Below are 24,558 nucleotides of genomic sequence, written 5' to 3'. Positions count from 1 at the left end.
ACCTAAGGACATCACACACATCCATACCCGAGGCAGGATTCGAACCTGCGGCCGTAGTAGTCGCGCGGTTCCAGACTGTAGCGCCTAGAACCGCTCGGCCTCTCCAGCCGGCATGTGTGCTGAAGGTAAGCTCCTAATATAATGCAAGTCACACGCAAGTGCTTGGTTGAGGGTTCATCGAACCACTTTCAACTTATTTGTCTCCTATTCTCGAATTTCGCGCGGGATAAAACACCTACATCTCTCCGTCTGAGCGCTGCTTTTTTGTATTTTATTCTGATGATCATTTCTTCCAATGTAGATGGGACTCAACAATATATCTTCGAATTCGGAGGTGTAAGTTGGTGATCTAAATTTCATATATAGATCGCGCCACGTCAAAAAACGCCATTGTATTAATGAGTCCCACCCCAACTCCTGTATAATTTCCGCGACACTCTTGCCCCTGTTTCACGATAATACCAAACGAGCTGCCCTTCTTTAGACTCTTTCAACCTCCTCCATCAATCGTACCAGAAAATGCTCTCCAACTGCGTAGCAATGCTCCAAAAGAGTGTTTTATCATTAAAACGCCTACAACATTTTCTGTGTGTCCATTCCTATTTAAGTAGGTCGTAATTGTAATCAGAGGTATTAAGTAGAATCTACAGCCTTTAGATTTGACTGGTTGATCTTGTAAACGAAGTTTAAAGGAATTAGTTTAGTACACACACGGATAACCTCGCTCTTTTCATTATTTATTGCCAACTGGTAATTTTTACACCAAAAATATATATCGTATTTAAATCGTCCGGCAGTTAGTTTTGATCTTCTGGTGACTTTACTGGACGATAAATGATAGAATCATCTAAAAACTATTATAATTTCAACTATGTGTAATACGATCTTCACATTATTCTGCAAATATTAATTGGAACCTGTATAGTTTCAGTACAAGTGCCCAATCACAGCACCCAAGAAACAAATCCAGGACCGTACAAAATGGCGAAATTTGAGGACTGGGCAGAAGAGTCTCCTCTCCTACATGATGAAGTCAGCAGACACTTGCAAGAACACTGTGTGAACGAGGGAGATATTCTACAGTGGTGGAAAAATAACTCCCAACGACTTTCTCGACTTGCGTGTGTGGCGAGAAAAATATTAAATATACCAGCCACTAGCGCCTCTAGTGAGAGAATTTTTAGTTGCGCTGGAAACGTAATTAGCGAAAAACGTTCACGTCTTAATGCAGACAGACTTAACGATCTCGTCATAATTAATTCAAACACTAATCAGCAGACACATTAAGAATACAGTAGAACATTAAATAGGAAACTATGAGTTTGAGTGCAAATTTACTAATTAAGAGTGCAGTTTTCTTTCTTGTGCTTTCTGGGCGTCAATTTCTGAGATAGAAATTTTGTAATGTATACAGTTCATTTTTATTTTAGACTAAACCTTTTGATTTCAATCATGCCAAGTGACATTTATTATTGTTTGTAAACCATTTTCTGTTACTTGTGTTTGCAAAAGTAGCCAAATATTTTTAGGAGTATCTGGTTTGGCCTAAATAATACTTTCAGGGGAACTGAAGGAAAATTTGTAAATATTTTATATTGAAAAGTGTTCTGCAAAATAAAATATTCATTTGTGGATTAGGGCAATACACATTATGAGTTTAAATTACAATTTATTTTGTTGAGTTCCATACACATTGCGAAATGTAATTTTATTCCTGTATTTCTATATTAAGGGGAATCCCACAAGCAGGGTCAAGATGCTGAAGACCTAGACACTACAAATGCCTTTAGAAGGAAGAGCGTCTTCTTCCACGAATGTATTGTACCAGGAATATAATGGTAACTCTGAGCCACTCTCCACAGCGTCTATGTCTGCGTCATGAGGGTTCTGACTCGTCGTTTAAGTCTGTGTTATGAGGGTCTGCAGTCGTCGTTTAGGTTTGCATCATGCAAGTAAACACTCGTCGTCTAAGCCTGCATCATGAGGGTCCGAGCTACATGTGTGGACTCTCATGACGCAAACGTAGACGCCGCGAAAAATGGCTCAGAGCCGCCATTGTATTCCCAGTACTATAGTTTTTAGACGAACTGGACACGAAACAAGTGCTTCGATTTTGTTAAAATGCGTTTTGGCAATTTAGAATGATTTTGCCAACTTCGAATGAATTCACAGAACCAGTAAAATACATCCTGGAAAAGTAGTTAAATATTTGTATAACTGGTGTCATACTTGGCTGAAACATACTAAAGTTAAAGAATCTAGACTTCCAAAATCTTAATTTGGTTCTAATTGCAGTACAGTGGTTATCAGGGGCGTAGATAATTTATTCTTCTGGGGAGGGGACCAATCTTCTTTTTGGAGGGGGGGGGGTGGAGGTTCGCTTCTTTAGTACAAATATCCATCCGTTTTATTGTTGAAAACTGCAACACAGACTGCATTGTGTTCCACTAAAACAAAAAACACTATGTTCATGGGCTCGCCGTTATCTACGCCCCTGGTGGTTATCTGTAGCTTTTAGTGTACAAAGGAGCTCCATTTTCAGTGATTGTTCTGCTTGCTACGCAAACCTGTTTGAGATGTGATCTGATGGTGGTTCGAATTGAGAACATCTAGTATTGATAGATTGTGAAGTCTCGAAGAAATCCTTTTATATTTGACAACTAGCTGAAAACCCGGCGTTGTCTGGGCATTTATTTATTCCATACTTTCGTAGTTAATCTTCCCTCCCCTATTTTCTCTCTAACTATTTATTCCTCTCTCACTTTCTCTCTGTTCACCTATCCCCTCATCCCCATCCCTTGACCCATCTGCCCCCACCCTCTATCCTTCTACTCGTCCTCTCTCTGTTGGACTTCTCCACCTCAGTTCATCTCCTCTTCACCTATCTATGAAAACTCATATATATCTGTCAACTTTTGTGGTGATCAGTGAAGCAGTGTCAAAGTTTATTGCTAGGTAGCATTTATTGTAATACTTTTTGATTCGCAGCATTGATAGTTTTGTTTTCTGGTGCGCAAACAAATGATGTTGAAGGTGTCCCGACAGGGGACTATGCGACATACAATTGGCCATGTGAAAAACATGATTTTCAAGATTGATGCCACAAACATATAACGACTGCCCTTGCGATTTATTTATCGACATGACAAATGCAAGCTGCACTGGAAATTATAACCGTTTAAAGTCGAATGGCATGTCGGTCGGAATCATAGTGATACGTGGAATCAAACTATCTTCACCTTTGTACTTTCCTTTTAAAATTGTGGCTTCGATTACGTTGTTCTTTAATTTCTTCACTGCAAGCCGGGTGCCATTACAAAGACGTGGCTGGTTTACCTTTCGCAACATAATGATTGCCGATCCGACTTAATTGCAGATTGGGAGGCGGTAATCCGGGCAAATCCAGCGAATTTAAAAATTCCGTAGGATAGTTGACTACATCATCTTGGTTAGTAACGGAATAAACCGACTTGTATGTCATCAATTCGCCAGGTATCGTATTTTGAATCTGAAAATTCATTTCGTTAACATCAAGGTTTTTTTACAGCCAATATAACACGTTCGCTCAACCAAAAATTGTTTGCAACTGTTAAATGACATTTGCTGTGCGCGAATTGTGAAACACGATGACTGTGAATGTGTCAGACATCTCTCAAATTTCAAAAAGGTCATAGACATTTCGTTTAAATAATTGTATGTATACACACACACACACACACACACACACACACACACGCATATATATACACATGGAAATATTCACAATAAAACTGTAGGTTGGTGTAGAAGTGTGTAAGTAAAGTACCCTCCGCTATGCAGCATTCAGAATTTTAAGCAGACAGCGCCCTTCATCCTGCTTTGAATATCAAGTGTGGCAAATTTCATCAAGATCGGAATAAAAACGTACAATTTGTAGAATTCCGTTAGGTAAAGTAACCTCTGCCATGCACCCTACGAAATTTTATGTAGACTGTGACCTTCCTCTTGGTTTCAAAGCGTAGTGTGCAAAATTTCATCAAGACTGTATGCAATACTACACACGGACACACGGAGCTTTCAGTTTCTCTCAAACTTTCCAATTTTTCGGTCGATTTTCAAAAAAAATTTATTTCATAAAAACCTTGTCCTGAGAATTGCGAACACAGAAAAAAAAAAAAAAATTAGCCGAATTGGTCCAGCCGTTCTCGAGTTTCACGCTTATCAACACATTTGGCAATTCATTTTTATTTATACAGGGTGTTACAAAAAGGTACGGCCAAACTTTCAGGAAACATTCCTCACACACAAATAAAGAAAAGATGTTATGTGGACATGTGTCCGGAAACGCTTAGTTTCCATGTTAGAGCTCATTTTAGTTTGGTCAGTATGTACCGTACTTCCTCGATTCACCGCCAGTTGGCCCAATTGAAGGAGGGTAATGTTGCCTTCGATGCTTGTGTTGACATGCGACTCATTGCTCTACAGTACTAGCATCAAGCACATCAGTACGTAGCATCAACAGGTTAGTGTTCATCACGAACGTGGTTTTGCAGTCAGTGCAATGTTTTCAAATGCGGAGTTGGCAGATGCCCGTTTGATGTATGGATTAGCACGGGGCAATAGCCGTGGCGCGGTACGTTTGTATAGAGACAGATTTCCAGAACGAAGGTGTCCCGACAGGAAGACGTTCGAAGGAATTGATCGGCGTCTTAGGGAGCACGGAACATTCCAGCCTATGACTCGCGACTGGGGAGGACCTAGAACGACGAGGATACCTGCAGTGGACGAGGCAATTCTTCGTGCAGTTGACGATAACCCTAATGTCAGCGTCAGAGAAGTTGCTGCTGTACAAGGTAACGTTGACCACGTCACTGTATGGAGAGTGCTACGGGAGAACCAGATCGCATCTCGTGGTCGTGCGGTAGCGTTCTCGCTTCCCACGCCCGGGTTCCCGGGTTCGATTCCCGGCGGGGTCAGGAATTTTCTCTACCTCGTGATGGCTGGGTGTTGTGTGCTGTCCTTAGGTTAGTTAGGTTTAAGTAGTTCTAAGTTCTAGGGGACTTATGACCACAGCAGTTGAGTCCCATAGTGCTCAGAGCCATTTGAACCATTTTTTTTTGGAGAACCAGTTGTTTCCGTACCATGTACAGCGTGTGCAGGCACTATCAAATGGCCCTGAGCACTATGGGACTTAACAGCTATGGTCATCAGTCCCCTAGAACTTAGAACTACTTAAACCTAACTAACCTAAGGACATCACACAACACCAAGTCGTCACGAGGCAGAGAAAATCCCTGACCCCGCCGGGAATCGAACCCGGGAACGCGGGCGTGGGAAGTGAGAACGCTACCGCACGACGACGAGCTGCGGACGCAGGCACTATCAGCAGCTGATTGGCCTCCACGGGTACACTTTTGCGAATGGTTCATCCAACAATGTGTCAATCCCCATTTCAGTGCAAATGTTCTATTTACGGATGAGGCTTCATTCCAACGTGATCAAATTGTAAATTTTCACAATCAACATGAGTGGGCTGACGAGAATCCGCACGCAATTGTGCAATCACGTCATCAACACAGATTTTCTGTGAACGTTTGGGCAGGCATTGTTGGCGATGTCTTGATTGGGCCCCATGTTCTTCCACCTACGCTCAATGGAGCACGTTATCATGATTTCATACGGGACACAGTACCTGTGCTGCTAGCTGCTAGAACATGTGCCTTTACAAATACGACACAACATGTGGTTCATGAACGATGGAGCTCCTGCACATTTCAGTCAAAGTGATCGTACGCTTCTCAACAACAGATTCGGTGACCGATGGATTGGTAGAGGCGGACCAATTCCAAGGCCTCCAAGCTCTCCTGACCTCAACCCTCTTGACTTTCATTTATGGGGGCATTTGAAAGCTCTTGTCTACGCAACTCCGGTACCAAATGTAGAGACTCTTCGTGCTCGTTTTGTGGACGGCTGTGATAAAATACGCCATTCTCCAAGGCTGCATCAGCGCATCAGGGATTCCATGCGACGGAGGGTGGATGCATGTATCCTCGCTAACGGAGGACATTTTGAACATTTCCTGTAACAAAGTGTTTTAAGTTACGCTGGTACGTTCTGTTGCTGTGTGTTTCCATTCCATGATTAATGTGATTTGAAGAGAAGTGCCGGCCTCGGTGGCCGTGCGGTTCTAGGCGCTGCAGTCTGGAACCGCGGGACTGCAACATTCGCAGGTTCGAGGCCTGCCTCGGGCATGGATGTGTGTGATGTCCTTAGGTTAGTTAGGTTTAAGTAGTTCTAAGTTCTAGGGGACTGATGACCTAAGATGTTAAGTCCCATATTGCTCAGAGCCATTTGAACCATTTGAAGAGAAGTAATAAAATGAGCTCTAACATGGAAAGTAAGCGTTTCCCGACACACGTCCGCATAACATATTTTCTTTCCTTGTGTGTGAGGAATGTTTCCTGAAAGTTTGGCCGTACCTTTTTGTAACAACCTGTATAAATAATAAGCACGAAATATACACGTAAAGGAAGAATGTACAAATAAAACCCAATATTTTTTGACCTGAAATATATAATGTTGGGGTTTGTCTTTTGGTGCTCAGGTAAAATAAAAACTTTTAATTAATGTTCATGACGCACGCAGTTTAAACGGCTGCGTAGCGCAGCTCAGCAGTAATATGGGCAGGCAAGCAAATTTCCGCAGCCTGCCCGGGTTGGGTTCTGCTTGGCTTGGCTGGGAGTGAAGCAACCTGCCTGCCCGTTCTGTTGACAACGCGCGGCGGCCTACCCGCCTGGCCACCGGGCAAACATGGGCGGGTTAAAAGCAGAACATGTACACCACTAGCTGGAAGCCATTAAAAGAAAGGCGTTTTTCGTTGCGACGGAATCTTCTCACGAAATTCCAATCACCAACTTTCTCCTCCGAATGCGAAAATATTTTGTCGACACCCAGCTACATGTGGCGGAACGATCACCACGATAAAAGAATTGAAATCAGAGCTCGTACGGAAAGATATAGGTGTACATACTTTCCGAGCGCTATACGAGATTGGAATAATAGAGAATTGTGAAGGTGGTTCGATGAACCCTCTGCTAGGCACTTAAATATGATTTGCAGAGTATCCATGTAGATGTAGATTCCTGTAACCACTGCTGCCAACAATCATGTATCGCAGAAGGAACATCCAGCTTCTGGTAGCCATGTTACACGGCCTCGTTCAAACTCAGTGAGGTGTTGATAATTGCATCCTGTCGCCTTAAAGGCATTCTTGACTAACATCAAATCACCACGTCCACTCTCAAAGGTAACTAGCGCTCACGACCGTTACAGCGTGTATTCAAAGCAAACCTATTTGCATCCAAATAGTGGCGCTACTAACGCCACTCTTGTGCAACTGGTGCGAAATTTGAATAGACATCGTATTTCAGATGTAGAAACACGCCTACCAATTTTCGTTTATGTCGCACATTTCATTCATGGCGCTGCCATTTTTTTCCGTCAGTGTAAAATCGAATTAGAGAACATAATACGATGATTATCACGTCACAGGCTTCAGCATGTATGACGAGCTCCTGAAAAAACTCCCTATATTGAAAGTCAAAAGCAATATTAAAAACTTACTGGACTATGTGAAAAAAAGAGAAAGCAATATAATTTTCAAAGGAAATCATATGCTGCAGTTCAGTTTAATCAAGCAGTGTGTAATGGCGAAGTTGGGTGAAACGCGAGAATGCGGTTCTTCCGTTTTTTACAAACATTTCCCACACTGGGTATTGAACGTAGACAGATATATCGGGTGCAGAGACTTCACGGCGCCACTGGGTTTATTACTAATCTGAAAAGAAAATTAGGATAACGTGACGCCGTATAACTACGCTCCAAGCACGAGATGTTACGGACGACGAAGAAGAGATGACTCAAAGAGGTCAAATATTCGTTGCTGAAGTCAATGCGCATATCACGACAGAAAACATCCAAATGGGTTTTATAGGTACCTGTGATCAGAATCCGTTAATTTATGGTATCTCTTCCTAAAGAATGCTATGCATGAAAGGGGAGAGTAACACTGTCTCGACGTTGCAATCAGTTAACAGTGCAAGAGGCAGCTACACGATCGCTGTTGCGATATTAATGGAGGACGATTGGCAAACAAACTCTAGACAAAAAACTTTAGGAAAACCATAAAAAAGTCCAGTAAACAAGTGCTCTAAAGCGCATACCTTAAGAGGTAAGAGCCCTTGTCCATCTTCGATACTACGAAACTGATCTCTTCTACTGAAAGCTGCCAAATAACAAACTAACGAACAGACGCATACACTGATGAGCCAAAAGATTATGACCACCTGCTTAATAGCTTTTGCGTCCATCTTCGGAACGAAATACATTGCTGATTCTGCATATCGGGGATTCGATAGATTGCTGCTGGACTTGTAGAGATATGTACCATCAGATGTCTTCTCATAAGTAACAGGCCCCTGATTTGCGTACGCACTGAAGGCGCCCGCCGGCCGTGGTGGCCGTGCGGTTCTAAGCGTTTCAGTCTGGAACCGCGTGACCGCTGCGGTCGCAGGTTCGAATCCTGCCTCGGGCATGGATGTGTGTGATGTCCTTAGGTTAGTTAGGTTTAAGTAGTTCTAAGTTCTAGGGGACTGATGACCTCAGATGTTAAGTCCCATAGTGCTCAGAGCCATTTGAACCATTTTTTTTTTGAAGGCGCCCAATGGAGATCCAGATGGGTTCAGTAGGACTTACATAAGGCGAATTTGGTAGCCGAGACGCCAACGTGAAATCACTATAATGCTCCTCAAACCACTGTAGCACGGTTGTGGCTCCGAGACACGGACAATTATACTGCTGAAAGGTAACATCGCCGACGGGGAAGACATCAAGCATGAAGGGATGCAGCTGGTTTACAGCTGTCAGCGTGTCTTCGTTTATTACCACAGGTCCCATGCAAGCGCAGGAAAACGTCTCCCATAGCATAATACCGCTCCCAACAGCCCGCGTCCGTGGCGCGCTGCACTATTCGAGCCACCGTTCACCTCGATAACGGCGTTTGTGGAGACGACCTGTAAGCGTATTGTCATATCGCTGGCTTCGTTGTGGAGTATCTTTGCGGGCAACCGCGTCTGCAGAGTCGAGCGCGGGACGAAGATATGTTATGTTGCGTTGTGGGTAGCTCTGCATGTGAGAGACATTGTTAGCACGGAAGTTGAAGTGTTGCTACAAGTGCTATTACAGTAAAATAATGAAATATGGAAGTGATTCAGAGGAAAGTGTGTCAAGATGTAATTAAAAATGAACAGTGCCGCCGATAAGGCATTTGTGCATCCTCTCGTCGCGTGTCGCACAGCATCAATCATCCGCGCCCTGTTCGGTCTCGCAGAATAAAATGATGTGAGTCAGTAGAAATTAGTTACCATAAAAGAGTGCAGTCAAGTGCCAGTGTCTTGTAGCGAGCTTGAGAACGTGCGTTCGGTCATCGCGTTCCGCATCAACAGTCAACCGCGCCGCGACGGTTACGCGCACGCTCGTACAAGTGAGAACTGAGAACTGAAAAATTAACTTTACGAGCAGTGCCATGTCATTACTAGTGTCAAGGAGGACTGGTACAAAATATCTGTGTATGCGTGACCAGCGTAAGAACTTACGTGCGCTCATTCGGCTTTCGCATCGTCAACAATAATCCGCGTCATGTTCGGTTACGCGTACGCTCGTCCTAGTGATTTTTGTGGACAGATAATAATCCATTAATTGGGATAAACACTTATGAATTAGAATGTAAACAGTGCAACATGCGATTTTCTTTTATCGTCTCAGAATATAGTTGTTCATACCGGACGTAGAACAGTGTTGTGTTTCAACGTTGAGTGGCTCCCGTAAACCAGCCTATATATTTCGATAGATAATTTCAGGCAAGTCAGCAGCAGTGTGGAGCACAACAGTACGACCGCCGCGGGATTATCAGGTACGTGGTGTGGACAGGGTGCGCGGTCGAAACGACAACCAGTATAAGGTACCACCCCACCCAGTTGTACCCCCGGGCGTGTTACAGACACTGTCCATTCCGTTCAACTGCTCTTCCAAGTCCTCTGCTGTCTCTGACAGAATTACAATGTCATCGGCGAACCACAAAGTTTTTATTTCTTCTCCATGGATTTTAATACCCACTCCGAATTTTTCTTTTGTTTCCTTTACTGCTTGCTCAATATACAGATCGAATAACATCGGGGAGAGACTACAACCCTATCTCACTCCCTTCCCAACCACTGCTTCCCTTTCATGCCCCTCGACTCTTATAACTGCCATCTGGTTTCTGTACAAATTGCAAATAGCCTTTCGCTCCCTGTATTTTACCCCTGCCACCTTTAGAATTTGAAAAAAAAATATTCCAGTAAACACTGTCAAAAGCTTTCTCTAAGTCTAAAAACGCTAGAAACGTAGATTTGCCTTTCCTTAATCTTTCTTTTAAGATAAGTACACGCTCGGAGGGTCTCCGTAATAATAATATGCACTTTGTCAAAGTCGCTTACCTCAATGGATTTCCTCATTTGCAAACCATATCTTCGCTAGGATGGTCCCCTATACGTGTCTGCTCCGCTTTCATACTTTTGTTACCGCGTCACGCTCCTGCATCGTCACCAGGCGGCATCCTACGTCGCAATGGGCAGTGGTCATAATGTTTTGGCTCATCAGAGTACGTCACACGTATTTCGGTGAAGAGGGAGAGATAACGTACTGATCATAACCTATTAACTGACAACACTGTACATAAAAGTTCGTAGTCAATAAAGTTGCAAAAGGAAGAATAACAGAGGAAGAAGGACGGCGGCCAGAAGGCAAAGAGTATGAGGAACAGACTCACCAGCTGGCAGCGGCGGCGGACACTGTTTAGGTCGCCGGAGCACAGGTTGAAGCGATCCTCGATGCCCAGAAGGTAGCCTAGGCCGCGCCACATGTGCGCGAAGCCCTCCAGGTCTCGTTCGCTCGCATCTGGTGCACCTAGCCGGTCCGGATGCAGCAGCATCAGGCCCACGAAGCCAAACTGAGTCAGCGCCATCTCCGTCTGGAACAAACGCCGGCTCGTTTTCCGAGTGCTATACTGCACATATGCACTTTTCTGTAATAGCTTCTTCCTTAGAAAGAGCGGTTAGTAAATCTTTCATGAACATTAATAAACGCTTAATTGCTAATTCTTTGTCACTGAATCTTGAAAAGTCACACTCTATACGGTTCGGAATTTTTGATAGGTTTGGAAAATTTGGAAATTTTTGGTAAGGTCTTATGGGACCAAACTGCTGAGGTCACCCGTCCCTAAGCTTACTCATTACTTAATCTAACTTAAACTAACTTACGCTATGGACAACACACACACACACACACACACACACCCATGCCCGAGGGAGGACTCTAACCTCCGACGGGGGGAGCCGCGCGGACCGTGACAAGGCGCCCGAGACCGCTCGGTTACCCCGAGCGGCTTTACGAGGTTTCCACCCAGCAAGCAGAGTGAGCCGCGTAAGACATAACACCCGTTTTATTTCTTGAACGGCTCCAGATATCGAAACGAAGTTTTTGTAAATGATAGCACGCAAAGGGGCTTGTACGTTTGCTATGCGATAAAAAGTTTTAACTCTTGTAATGATCGAGACATCGAAGCTAGTATGATTTTTTTTATATAAAATGATGTACTTTTCTTTACGGCATCAGAAAGCGGTTGAAAAGACGAGTGCGGGGATATAACGCTTGTTAATTCTGAAGTGGAAAAACTTCGCGAGAAATATTCTAAAATGGAAAGTAAGTCGGCCGGAAGCGGCTATTGAGTTGTAAACACGCTCATGCCAGGCTACGTCATAGTATCAAGCCTTGGCTGTTTACTGGTCTTTCCCTTATTGTTGCTTTAAAATTTCTTACCTGCAGATATGTGTGCCGTTTACTTCCAATTGCAAGGTGAAAGTGTTTTTGTACTAATTTCAGTATCAGTTACTGGGAACTCAATCCCATTTCCATGTAATGCTCCAAAATTATTCATTTTGCATCCCAAAAGAAAGTGTGCGTAATTTTTCTAGTCGATGATGGATGAAAAAATTTTTCGGATTTGGCGAAGATCTATTGCCATTATTCCTTGCTCGATGTTTATGTTTCAAGTTAGTGACAGTACACACCTGTTTCTGACCTGTAACAATTCCATCCATAAATCCATTGCCTTCGGTCTGGAACCGATGCAAAAGTTCCTGATGGTCAATTCAGCAGTCATCTCACGTGGCACCCATTTTGCGTCACTTTACTGAATCGCGGCATGTCATGGATAATATTGCGCGTTGAACCAACACTAGTATTCATAACTGTGGCTGTTTCGTTTAGTGTATTGCGTCTGTTTTCCTTCATAAACTGTTCCACTACAGCAATAATTTTGCTAGCCACTAACAAGGAGACTGCGCCTACTCGTCATCGCCGATTTCGTCCAAATTTATGCGGTATTAGTCAATACCAGTTTCGATTATTAATCATCATCCAGGATGTAGGGAACAATAGATTAGTTAAAAGCATCCCATATTGCTTTGAAGCTAAACAGTATCGAAATTGTACAAACACCTGACATAATTTGGCTTGGAGTACTGACAGTCATATCTCGGTAAAATAGAGAAGACATGTGACTGTGAGTATTCTAAAACAAATTATGTCAGGTGTTTGTACAATTTCACTGGATGATTTAGATATGGGTTCAAACAGCTCTGAGCACTATGGGACTTAACATCTGAGGTCATCAGTCCCCTAGAACTTAGAACTACTTAAACCTAACTAACCTATGGACATCACACACATCCATGCCCCAGGAAGGATTCGAACCTGCGACCGTAGCGGTCGCGCGGTTCCAGACTGAAGCGCCTAGAACTGCTCGGCCACAGCGGCCGGCGATTTCGATATTGTTTAGCTGCAAGGGAATATGGGGTGCTTTTAACTAATCTATTGTACCCTGCATCCTGGATGATGATTAATAATCGAAACTGATATTGACTAATGAGACAAATGAACAGCTGATGGGTAAAATGCATTTTATAAAATACTTCTTTTTCTTTACAGTGTTGAAACTACCTGGTGCATTAAAACTGTATGCTGGACTGGGACACGAATTTGGAACCTTTGTCTTTCGCGGGCAAGTGCGCTATCGACTGTGCTGTTCAAGCACGATTCACGACCTGCCCTCATAGCTTAACTTACGGCAGTATATCTTGTCCTAACTTCCAAACTTCACCACCACCACCACCACCACCACCACCGTGTTGTGAGGGCCTGACTCTTGTCTTGCTACTAGGCGTGTGATGTACTAGAGACTGCGGACGCACTAGCTCACCTGGTTGACGTCGACGCCGGCCCTCAGACAGGGGCAGCCGCCCCCGCCGCCCCCGGCGCCGCCCCCGGCGCCGCCCCCCAGCATGCCGGCAGTGGTGAGCGGCGCCCACAGCGGGCCGGCCACGTGGCCGCGGCGCTCGCGCTGCGGCGCCGGCGTCGCCCCCAGGCGTCGCTGCACCGCCTCGTGCATGGCGCGCACAGTCCCCACTTGCCGCCGAGCCTCGCCGCCGCCCCCGCCGCCCCATACATCGCCCTCGAACCTGCAAAGCGCGTAGTCCTTCTACATCTACTGCATCTACATCCATACTCCACAACCCACCTGACGGTGTGTGGCAGAGGGTACTTTGAGTACCTCTATCGGTTCTCCCTTCTATTCCAGTCTCGTATTGTTCGTGGAAAGACGGATTGTCGGTATGCTTCTGTGTGGGCTCTAATCTCTCTGATTTTATCATCATGATCTCTTCGTGAGATATACGTGGGAGGGAGCAATATACTGCTTGACTCTTCGGTGAAGGTATGTTCTCGAAACTTTAACAAAAGCCCGTACCGAGCTACTGAGCGTCTCTCCTTCAGAGTCTTCCACTGGAGTTTATCTATCATCTCCGTAACGCTTTCGCGATTACTAAATGATCCTGTAACGAAGTGCGCTGCTCTCCGTTGGATCTTCTCTATCTCTTCTACCAACCCTATCTGGTACGGATCCCACACTGCTGAGCAGTATTCAAGCAGTGGGCGAACAAGCGTACTGTAACCTACTTCCTTTGTTTTCGGATTGCATTTCCTTAGGATTCTTCCAACGAATCTTAGTCTGGCATCTGATTTACAAACGATCAACTTTATATGATCATTCCATTTTAAATCACCCCTAATGCGTACTCCCAGATAATTTATGGAATTAACTGCTTCCAGTTGCTGACCTGCTATTTTCTAGCTATATGTAAGGGATCTATCTTTCTGTGTATTCGCAGCACATTACACTTGTCTACATTGAGATTCAATTGCCATTCCCTGCACCATGCGTCAATTCGCTGCAGATCCTCCTGTATTTCAGTACAATTTTCCATTGTTACAACCTCTCGATACACCACAACATCATCTGCAAAAAGCCTCAGTGAACTTCCGACCTTATCCACAAGGTCACTTATGTATATTGTGAATAGTAACGGTCCTACGGCACTCCCCTGCGGCACACCTGAAATCACTCTTACTTCGGAAGATTTCTCTCCATTGAGAATGACAAGCTGCGTTCTGTTATCTAGGTACTCTTCAATCCAATCACACAATTGGTCTGGTAGTCCATATTTTCTTACTTTGTTCATTAAACGACGGTGAGGAACTGTATCCAACGCCTTGCGGAACTCAAGGAACATGGTATCTACCTGTGAACCCGTGTCTATGGCCCTCTGAGTCTCGTGGACGAATAGCGCGAGCTGGGTTTCACACGACCGTCTTTTTCGAAACCCATGCAGATTCCTACAGAGTAGATTTCTAGTCTCCAGAAAAGTCATTATACTCGAACATATTACGTGTTCCAAAATTCTACAACAGATCGACATTAGAGATATAGGTCTATAGTTCTGCACATCTGTTCGACGTCCCTTCTTGAAAACGGGGATGACCTGTGCCCTTTTCCAATCCTTTGGAACGCTACGCTCTTCTAGAGACCTACAGTACACCGCTGCAAGAAGGGGGGCAAGTTCCTTGCCTAATGCGACTAAATACACTGACGGAAAAAATCACAGCACCAAGGAGGAGTTTTGCGACATAAACGAAAGTTGGTAGGTGTGTTTCTACAGCTGAAGGAACATCACTGTTCAAGTTTCGTGTCAGTCGCATAAGAGTGGTGCTAGTAGCGCCACTATGTGGATGCAAATCAGGTTTGCTTTTAATACGCGCTGTTACGGTCGTGAGCGTTAGTTGCCTTTTTCGATTGGACTTTATGAGTTGTGTTAGGCAAGAATGTCTTTGTGGCGACAAAGACGCCATTATTAACACCTCACTGAGTATGTACGAGGTCGTGTAATAGGGCTGCGATACTGCAGAAAGACTCGGCAGGGACGTAGCCACCGTACACAATTGCTGTCAGTGGTGGTCACGAGATTGTACTGTCGCAAGAAGACCGGACTCCAGATGGCCACATGACACTACCGAGGGGGGAAGGCCATCGTGTTCAGCGCATGGCCCTGGAGCATTGTGCTGCATCTACAGCAGGGATTTGAGCAGCAGTTGACACCATAGTGACACAACGAACTGTTACAAATCGGCTACCTCAAGGATAGTTTCGAGCTAGACGCTCTGTAGCGTGTATTGCACCGACCCCAAACCAACGCCATTTTCGACTTCTGTGGTGTCAGGGCAGAGCACACTGGAGTGCCCAGTGGAGATCTGTTGTGTTTTCTGATGAATGCTGATTCTGCCTCGGTGCCAGTGATGGCCGTGTGTTGGTTAGGAGGAGGTTAGTGGAGGACCTGCAACCAACCTGTCTATGTACTAGACACACAGGACCTATATCTGGAGATATGGTCTAGGATGCGATTTCGTATGACAGCAGGAGCACTCTCGTGGTTATGTGACGCACCTTGACTGCAAGTTTGTATGTCAATCTGGTGATTCGACCCGTTGAGCTGCCATTCATGAACAGCATTCCAGTTGGTATTTTCCAACAGGATAATTCTAGCCCACTACCGCTGTTGTAACCCAACATGCTCTACAGAGTGTCGACATGTTGCCTCAGCCTACTCAATCACCAGATCTGTATACAAATGGAGCACATATGGGACATCATCGGACGACAACACCACAGCCATCCACAAACAGCATTAATCGTCCCTATATTGACCGAGCCAGTGCAACAGGCATGGAACTTCATCCTACAATCTGACATCCAGCAACTTTCAAACACAATGCTTCCACGTCTGCATGCTTGTATTCAACATTCTGGCACCTACACCTGTTATTAATGTACCTGCATATGATATTTACTATGGCTAATCCCACTCTTACAGTAACCTGTGATCTCGCAATGTCAATCACTTAAATATGTAACCTAGACAAATGTAGTCTCGAAACTGCCTTACTCTTCATTAATTACTCCTTAATGCTGCGATTTTTTGCGTCACTTTAGTTGTAATGTCAAAAATGTAATGGGAGTAGTAGTTAGCAATAGTAGTACACTACTGTTTGTGAAAATTGGAACACCAAGAGGGAGGCATGTGATTAAAATGAAATTTATTTCACAGAACAGGTCTAAGACAATAGACAAATGATAGAATTACAGTAGTTATAATTAAAGTGCAACTATTCGCAAAGGGTCCAGTTTGGGCTGTAGTTATCGTATTGCAGCGAAACTGGATATATTCTAATGCGAAACCGATACGCGGTAGGAAAAATTAGTTCCAATTTTTGCCACCAGGCGTCAATTTGGCGCTTTGAATGTGCAGAATACGCATAGAAATGTGTCCATATGTAATGGATTAGGAACGGAACGTGGGCAGAAAAGGCCAAACAAGTGAGAAAGTCATAATGTTGATTTTGTTGTTAACCGCCTCTTACACAGTTTGTTCAATTTTAGCACCGGAGACGTCGACGAGCTGCTGCATCCGTAAAACAAGGTGATTAACAGTTGCTCGCAGCAGTTCTGGTGGGACATCAGCAACGAGTTACTGGCCTTCAGATCAAGCAGAGACCAAACGTGTCCCTGGTAAATGCATTGCTTTAGATAGACTCCACAGACAAAACTCACATGGATTCCGATCAAGTGATCTTGCAGACCATGAATTTGGAAAACAAATGGAGGTAACACGTTCGTGGCAGGTTGTATTAAGCAGATATTTCACAGGGCGACCGACATGAGGCGTTGCGTCATTATGCTTGAAAGCAGAGGTTGCCTCACAGTTCCGCTCTTCCATATCAGGAATCACGTGCTGTACAAGGATGGCTCGATAACTGGCAGACTATACGGTACATGTGATAAGCCATCTGGGTGTATTTACTTCAAAGAAGAACGGACTGAGAATAAACACCGGCCGCTGTGACCGAATGGTTCTAGGCGCTTCAGTCATAGTTTAATAGTACCACAAATTCGCAGTTCTGTGTTTCACTGCACCCTGTAGTGTAAAATGTGCCTCGTCCCTCCGTAGAATATTGCCCAGCCTCATGTCATCAACTTCGATCCGTGCCAGAAACCGAAGGACAATTTAAAATGTTGTTTCGGTTCGTGAGGTTTCAGTTGCTGCACCATCTCGATTTTGTCGGGGTACCAGTGTAAAACAGACCGCAAAACCTTCCATACTGTTGACCATGAAACGGACGTTTCTCGTGGCACTGCTCGAGCACTAGCACTACAAAGGGCACGTGCTACATGGTCACTTACAGCAACAGCAGCCTCGCCAATAACTTCCACCGTAATACAATGCCTTCCTCCTCCAGATGCTACACCAAGCTCATCTGTGTTTCGAATTTCATTATCATCTTCTTTAAATAATTTAATGACATCGGGCCTCTCCTCCGACCTCCAGTCGGCAATACTCTGTCATTGCAGAACTGTAATTGCTGCCGTTCATATAAAAAAGTTTCTCTAGCAGCGCACCGTCTTTCTTCTCGATAGCCATACTACTAATTCTGCAAGGTTCGCAGGAGAGCTTCTGTAAAGTTTGGAAGGTAGGAGACGAGGTATAGGCAGAAGTCTAGCTGTGAGGACGGGGCGTGAGTCGTGCTTGGGTATCTCAGATGGTAGAGCACTTGCCCGCGAAAGGCAAAGGTCCCGAGTTCAGTCTCGGTCCGGCACACAGTTTTAATCTACCAGGAAGTTTCATATCAGCGCACACTCCGCTGCAGAGTGAAAATCTCATTCTGTAAACATCCCTTAGGCTGTGGCTAAGACATGTCTCCGCAATATCCTTTCTTTCAGGAGTGCCAGTTCTGCAAGGTTCGCAGGAGAGCTTCCGTAAGTTTGAAAGGTGGGAGACGAGGTACTGGCAGAAGTAAAGCTGAGGACGGGGCGTGAGTCGTGCTTGGGTAGCTCAGTCGGTAGAGCACTTGCCCGTAAAAGGCAAAGGTCCCGAGTTCGAGTCTCGGTCCGGCACACAGTTTTAATCTGCCAGGAAGTTTCATATCAGCGCACACTCCGCTGCAGAGTGAAAATCTCATTCTGGAGCCATACTACTCAATCGTGTTACGGCTCTACAACAAAATGCAGACAAAAACCACAGATCCACTTCACAGCAGTCACTTCAAGCCAAATCAGTGTGCCACTGAAGCCAAACCTAAATATGCTACTCTCCCATACATAGGCCCACTTTCATACCAAATAGCAAACTTATTTAAAAAGAAGAAAAATATCACAATCAGTTTTTCCACAAATAATAAATTACAACAACAAGTAATCCATGATGTAAATACCTCCAAGAGTCCCTACCGTAAATCAGGAATATACAAACTCAAATGTGATACTTGCCCAAAATTCTACATTGGACAGACAGGCAGCAGTTTTGAAAGTAGATACAAACAACAAATTGATGCTCTAAGGCTCGCTAACTTGAACAAATCAGCATTTGCAGCCCATATTGCTGAAGAAAACCATTCAGTGGGAAACATTGAGGACAACTTAAAAATTTTGCATCTAGCAGAAAAAGGAGCCACTATGAATATATTAGATGAATTAGAAATACACACACACAAAAACAGCACCCCAGACTATATCCTTAACGAACAAACAGAGCTAGCTAATATCCCTTTCCTGAAAAATTCCCAAAAATTACTTTCCAGCCTCCAAAGCAAATAATATTAGTACACCTATCTGCAGATGAAGTAGCAAATTTATATGTTACTATAATTCTCATGATGATAAATGTAATTAAATTACATACTATTTTACCTATACAGTTCCAAATATATACAAAAAAACTTTATAATTAATTTAGCAATACCAACTCAAAAATTCAATGTCACTGTACTAATGTAAAAGGCATTACGGTTGTGTAAATGAATATAAGATCCTTTCCAAACATAGAACATCATCGTCAAATGTTACGATATATCATAGCATCTGTGATACTCATATGTTTGTAAGCTCTTTGTATGTATCAAAACATGTGGTGCGTGGTAGAAATCATCTCAGTGACAAATCTAAAGTGTTCAGTGAGAACTATTTACGCGTGCAACAACAAGGATTCAGTGGGAATGCATTTACATCTGTTGGACGAATGTTATGAAAACAAACACTCGGAACCGACGTTTCACGTAAGTCACATGCAACGAAAATCTGTAACGCAACCATCTGTGTGTGGCGTGTTTATAACTATGTAGTATTTATATTTTAGGACAGTTAATCTGTAAAAAACACACCACATGTCAAAAAGAAAGCGTGTAAACCGTCTGAGGATGAATCACAACGATTCGAAACCGGTAACGGTATCCTTTGAATAAAGGAACTGAAAGTAAATTTGTGGCTGGTTGCTGTCCTAACACCATCAACATTTGGTAATTTATGTTTCAAATCGAGATATTTCTAACTAAATGTAACAAGTCTGCAGGTTTCTTTGCATGCTATTGTAATTCAATGGTTAGGTAAAAAAATGATAATCAAACCTACTTGAATTTGTTTATTTTTGTCCCATTTGTAAGGGTTTAAAGTTAGCTTCCCCATCTTGCCCCACCTTCCCCTATATATGTGAAATGGCCCTGTATCTGAAATGTTAATTAGTCATTCTCCAGAATAAAGAATTAGGAACCCAGTGACTACCAAATTACACAAGAATGACAATTACATCGATTATTCAGATAAAGTTATTCATAACACATCTGACAAACAATGACAATATTATTGTAATAAAACGCTGGTGCATCTGACCCTGTGCTTTGGCTTTTCCGAGCACCTGCCGGTAAAAATGCTTTCTTTAGACCACGTTAGTTCCCTTCCCTGTGTGTTCTACCACTTAACACACAAAAAAGTCATCTCTCTCTGTCTCCGTTTCTCCGTGCGAGCAATAAGGTGGGTCACCGTCAGCACAATTCAGGTTCTCCGTCAACCTCTAGTTTATTTATGCAAGCCAGTCCCTGTGATTTTTATGGTCTATAAACATTTGGTTTTCGTAAAGTCAAACGTCCAACGGTACCTCACGCTTACGAATGCCAAAAACTATGGGTCACATTCTATTTTCGAGATGTTTATCTGTGGTGTCCAGTGTTTTCTGAAGAAAAAATCAACTTTCATTGGTGACCTGCGAGCCTCTCTCCCAGCATGTCCTCCCGTGAAACGACTCCAAGGATGGGCAGCCTACTTTACTCCTCTGGCAGCCTGGGTGCTGCTGCACTGTCCCAAATCTACTTTCAATGTTCTTTAATTTTACAAGGTATGCAAATACGAATAAAAGAGCTAATGGAGAGTAATGTTACATTAGTCAGTTACCGAGTATCACTACTTCTGTTATGTATCATATGCCTTGATGTCAATTAAATATACCGATCTAATGGGTCCTTCATTATAATATTGCATACGTTACGGGACTGTTTCCAAAAAGTGGTTGCATAACGTTTTATCCATTTCACTATTAATTGAAATGTACACTCCTGGAAATTGAAATAAGAACACCGTGAATTCATTGTCCCAGGAAGGGGAAACTTTATTGACACATTCCTGGGGTCGGATACATCACATGATCACACTGACAGAACCACAGGCACATAGACACAGGCAACAGAGCATGCACAATGTCGGCACTAGTACAGTGTCTATCCACCTTTCGCAGCAATGCAGGCTGCTATTCTCCCATGGAGACGATCGTAGAGATGCTGGATGTAGTCCTGTGGAATGGCTTGCCATGCCATTTCCACCTGGCGCCTCAGTTGGACCAGCGTTCGTGCTGGACGTGCAGACCGCGTGAGACGACGCTTCATCCAGTCCCAAACATGCTCAATTGGGGACAGATCCAAAGATCTTGCTGGCCAGGGTAGTTGACTTACACCTTCTAGAGCACGTTGGGTGGCACGGTATACATGCGGACGTGCATTGTCCTGTTGGAACAGCAAGTTCCCTTGCCGGTCTAGCAATGGTAGAACGATGGGTTCGATGACGGTTTGGATGTACCGTGCACTATTCAGTGTCCCCTCGACGATCACCAGTGGTGTACGACCAGTGTAGGAGATCGCTCCCCACACCATGATGCCGGGTGTTGGCCCTGTGTGCCTCGGTCGTATGCAGTCCTGATTGTGGCGCTCACCTGCACGGCGCCAAACACGCATACGACCATCATTGGCACCAAGGCAGAAGCGACTCTCATTGCTGAAGACGACACGTCTCCATTCGTCCCTCCATTCACGCCTGTCGCGACACCACTGGAGGCGGGCTGCACGATGTTGGGGCGTGAGCGGAAGACGGCCTAACGGTGTGCGGGACCGTAGCCCAGCTTCATGGAGACGGTTGCGAATGGTCCTCGCCGATACCCCAGGAGCAACAGTGTCCCTAATTTGCTGGGAAGTGGCGGTGCGGTCCCCTACGGCACTGCGTAGGATCCTACGGTCTTGGCGTGCATCCGTGCGTCGCTGCGGTCCGGTCACAGGTCGACGGGCACGTGCACCTTCCGCCGACCACTGGCGACAACATCGATGTACTGTGGAGACCTCACGCCCCACGTGTTGAGCAATTCGGCGGTACGTCCACCCGGCCTCCCGCATGCCCACTATACGCCCTCGCTCAAAGTCCGTCAACTGCACATACGGTTCACGTCCACGCTGTCGCGGCATGCTACCAGTGTTAAAGACTGCGATGGAGCTCCGTATGCCACGGCAAACTGGCTGACACTGACGGCGGCGGTGCACAAATGCTGCGCAGCTAGCGCCATTCGACGGCCAACACCGCGGTTCCTGGTGTGTCCGCTGTGCCGTGCGTGTGATCATTGCTTGTACAGCCCTCTCGCAGTGTCCGGAGCAAGTATGGTGGGTCTGACACACCGGTGTCAATGTGTTCTTTTTTCCATTTCCAGGAGTGTAGTTTGTGTACAGGCATTTACATATTTGCAGGTCTAGTTTGATATGGAGCAGATAGGCTCTGGCCTTATTATAGGAACTAATCCAGCATTTGCCCGAAGTAATTTAAGGAAACCATGGAAAACCTAAACCAGAGTGGCTAGATGCAGTTTAAAGTCTTCATCATGCCCAAAACAAAGCCTGTTTCATCTACATCTACATCTGTACTCTGGAACCGCATTAAGATGTATAGCGGAGGGTTTGCTGTTTAAAATAGCGCAAACAATTTCGGTTCATTCTTAGTGTGCGATACTATCTTTCTCATACATTCTTGCAAAGATGTTATTTCATATGAAAAAACTTAGTGCTACATTGTCCATTCACTTCTCAACACCAGTTACTGTTCACACTATATACATTGAAAGGTGGCTGCACTGTGCCACTGCGCCAGAGATTGCGCCAAAGAGTACTATTAAGCCGCCTCCACAGTGCTTGTTAGGAGATCGGAGAGGACAGTGTGTGTTTAGAGTTCATGGCAGTCTGTGCTTGTGAAGAGATCGTAGAAGTGAGTGCTAGTAGAGAGTTCGTGGCAGACAGTGCGTGTTGAGAGATCGTAGAAGTGAGTGCTAGTAGAGAGTTCGTGGCAGACAGTGCGTGTTGAGAGATCGTAGAAGTGAGTGCTAGTAGAGAGTTCGTGGCAGACAGTGCTTGTTGAGAGTTCATAGCAGTCAGTGCTTGTTGAGAGTTCGTGGAAGTCAGTGCTAGTAGAGAGCTCGTAGAGGACAGTGCGTGTTAAGAGTCGTGCCGAGATGTGCTAGTGGGCACTGCTTGTCGTGAAGTCGGAGCGAGATGTTGTAGTAAAGAGTGTTGTTCCATGTCTTATGCAGTTATTTGATGGGAGAGATAGCAGATGTTATTGTAATGAGTGCATTTCGTCAATATATATGAAGGTAAAACTTACAATGTTCTTTTATTGGTTGTGTATCTGAAATAATGTGTCACTACAGGTTCAGTCAACAAAGCATCTGGCTTGTGTTCTTGGATTAGAGTGTAATTGTGATTTTCTTGCGTAATTATAGTTTTTCTAAATTTCTTTTGTCACGTCAGTATAGTTGGTATTTAAAAATTCTTGTCTTGTTGGAAAAGAACCGTGCCAGATGTGGGCGTTGAGTCACACTCCCACATACAGAACAGTTACTCTTGTGCTTGGATTTTGTAGGTTTTATAGTTGCTGGGGACTTAATTAATTAATTGTGTTTACGAAAATCTACTTACATTGTTTGTTGCAGTCAGATAGCGTAATAATACTAGTCAGGGCCAACCGATTACGAGACTTACGTAATCGGACATACTAAAACAAAAAATATTTTCAATCTTAAATTAAATTAAGCCCCCATGCACGTGGCGACCGCTGCTTCGGATCGTCCCTTGGATTCTTCTGATTGTGAAAATTGTAGACTGTAGTATTGTTGTAGTAATTTGTAGTTAGTAATTGTAGTCTATTTTGCATGTGTAGATTTGGTAATTGTCATTCTTCTAATGGTATTTTTTTTTCTCAGAATTAAATTTGTTGTCTTGTCAACGGTTTGACAATTTAGTGCAATTATTTCAATTGTTCGATTGATCGTGTTTGAGGGAAACATCTAGTGTGAATAGTATTGTTGGAGATAAAGAGTCACGGTGTGTAATTTTCGTACAGTGACGAATCTTTCGTATATTTTGTAAATGATTACGCGATCGATGAAAAAGACAAAAATGATGAATAGTGAGAACGAAATTGTTGACATGGCGAACTCGCCAACACAGGACAACTGTATGATGAATAATGGAGTTGAAAATAATTTAATAAGTCGGGAAGACAGTCCGGAACCATTTCAAAATTGTTCTCAATCAGAAAATTCACAGAATCTGAGATTAACGACAGAAGATTCTGAAATAGTATCAAATACAGATAGCCTTACAGCTGTGACGAAGGAAGTTAGTTTTGCGGGAGATGTTAGGGGCGAAAAGAATTCTGAACAATTTAACATGGAGCAGTTGATGAGTGTAATATTAAATTTTCAATCTGAATTAAAAACTGATATGGGAACAAAGTTAGACTCACTGGGATCACAGATGGGAACAATTAAAACTGAGATGGGAACAATTAAAACACAGATGGAAGCAATGATAACACGGATGGGAACTATGGAAACTCGGCTAAGATCTGAATTTAAAACAGAAATAGGAACAGTTAAAACCGAGATGAAAGCAGTGGGA

General features: G+C 44.0%; 1 protein-coding gene across 1 annotated transcript in view; it reads right to left on the bottom strand.

Moving 5' to 3' along the window:
* Nucleotides 1-24,558, bottom strand: part of LOC126412950 (uncharacterized) — a 261,056-nt gene that overhangs the window by 20,570 nt on the left and 215,928 nt on the right. Inside the window, exons 4-5 of the mRNA XM_050082841.1 lie at nucleotides 13,337-13,595; nucleotides 10,847-11,047 (exon numbers count right to left, since the gene is read on the bottom strand). Coding sequence (XP_049938798.1) covers nucleotides 10,847-11,047; nucleotides 13,337-13,595 — 460 coding nt within the window. The remainder of the gene's footprint in view (nucleotides 1-10,846; nucleotides 11,048-13,336; nucleotides 13,596-24,558) is intronic.

Source organism: Schistocerca serialis, chromosome 7 (assembly GCF_023864345.2).
Source record: "Schistocerca serialis cubense isolate TAMUIC-IGC-003099 chromosome 7, iqSchSeri2.2, whole genome shotgun sequence".
Taxonomy (NCBI): Eukaryota; Metazoa; Arthropoda; class Insecta; order Orthoptera; family Acrididae; genus Schistocerca; species Schistocerca serialis.
Note: the sequence above shows the minus strand (reverse complement) of the source record. Positions and strands in the feature narration are given on the sequence as shown.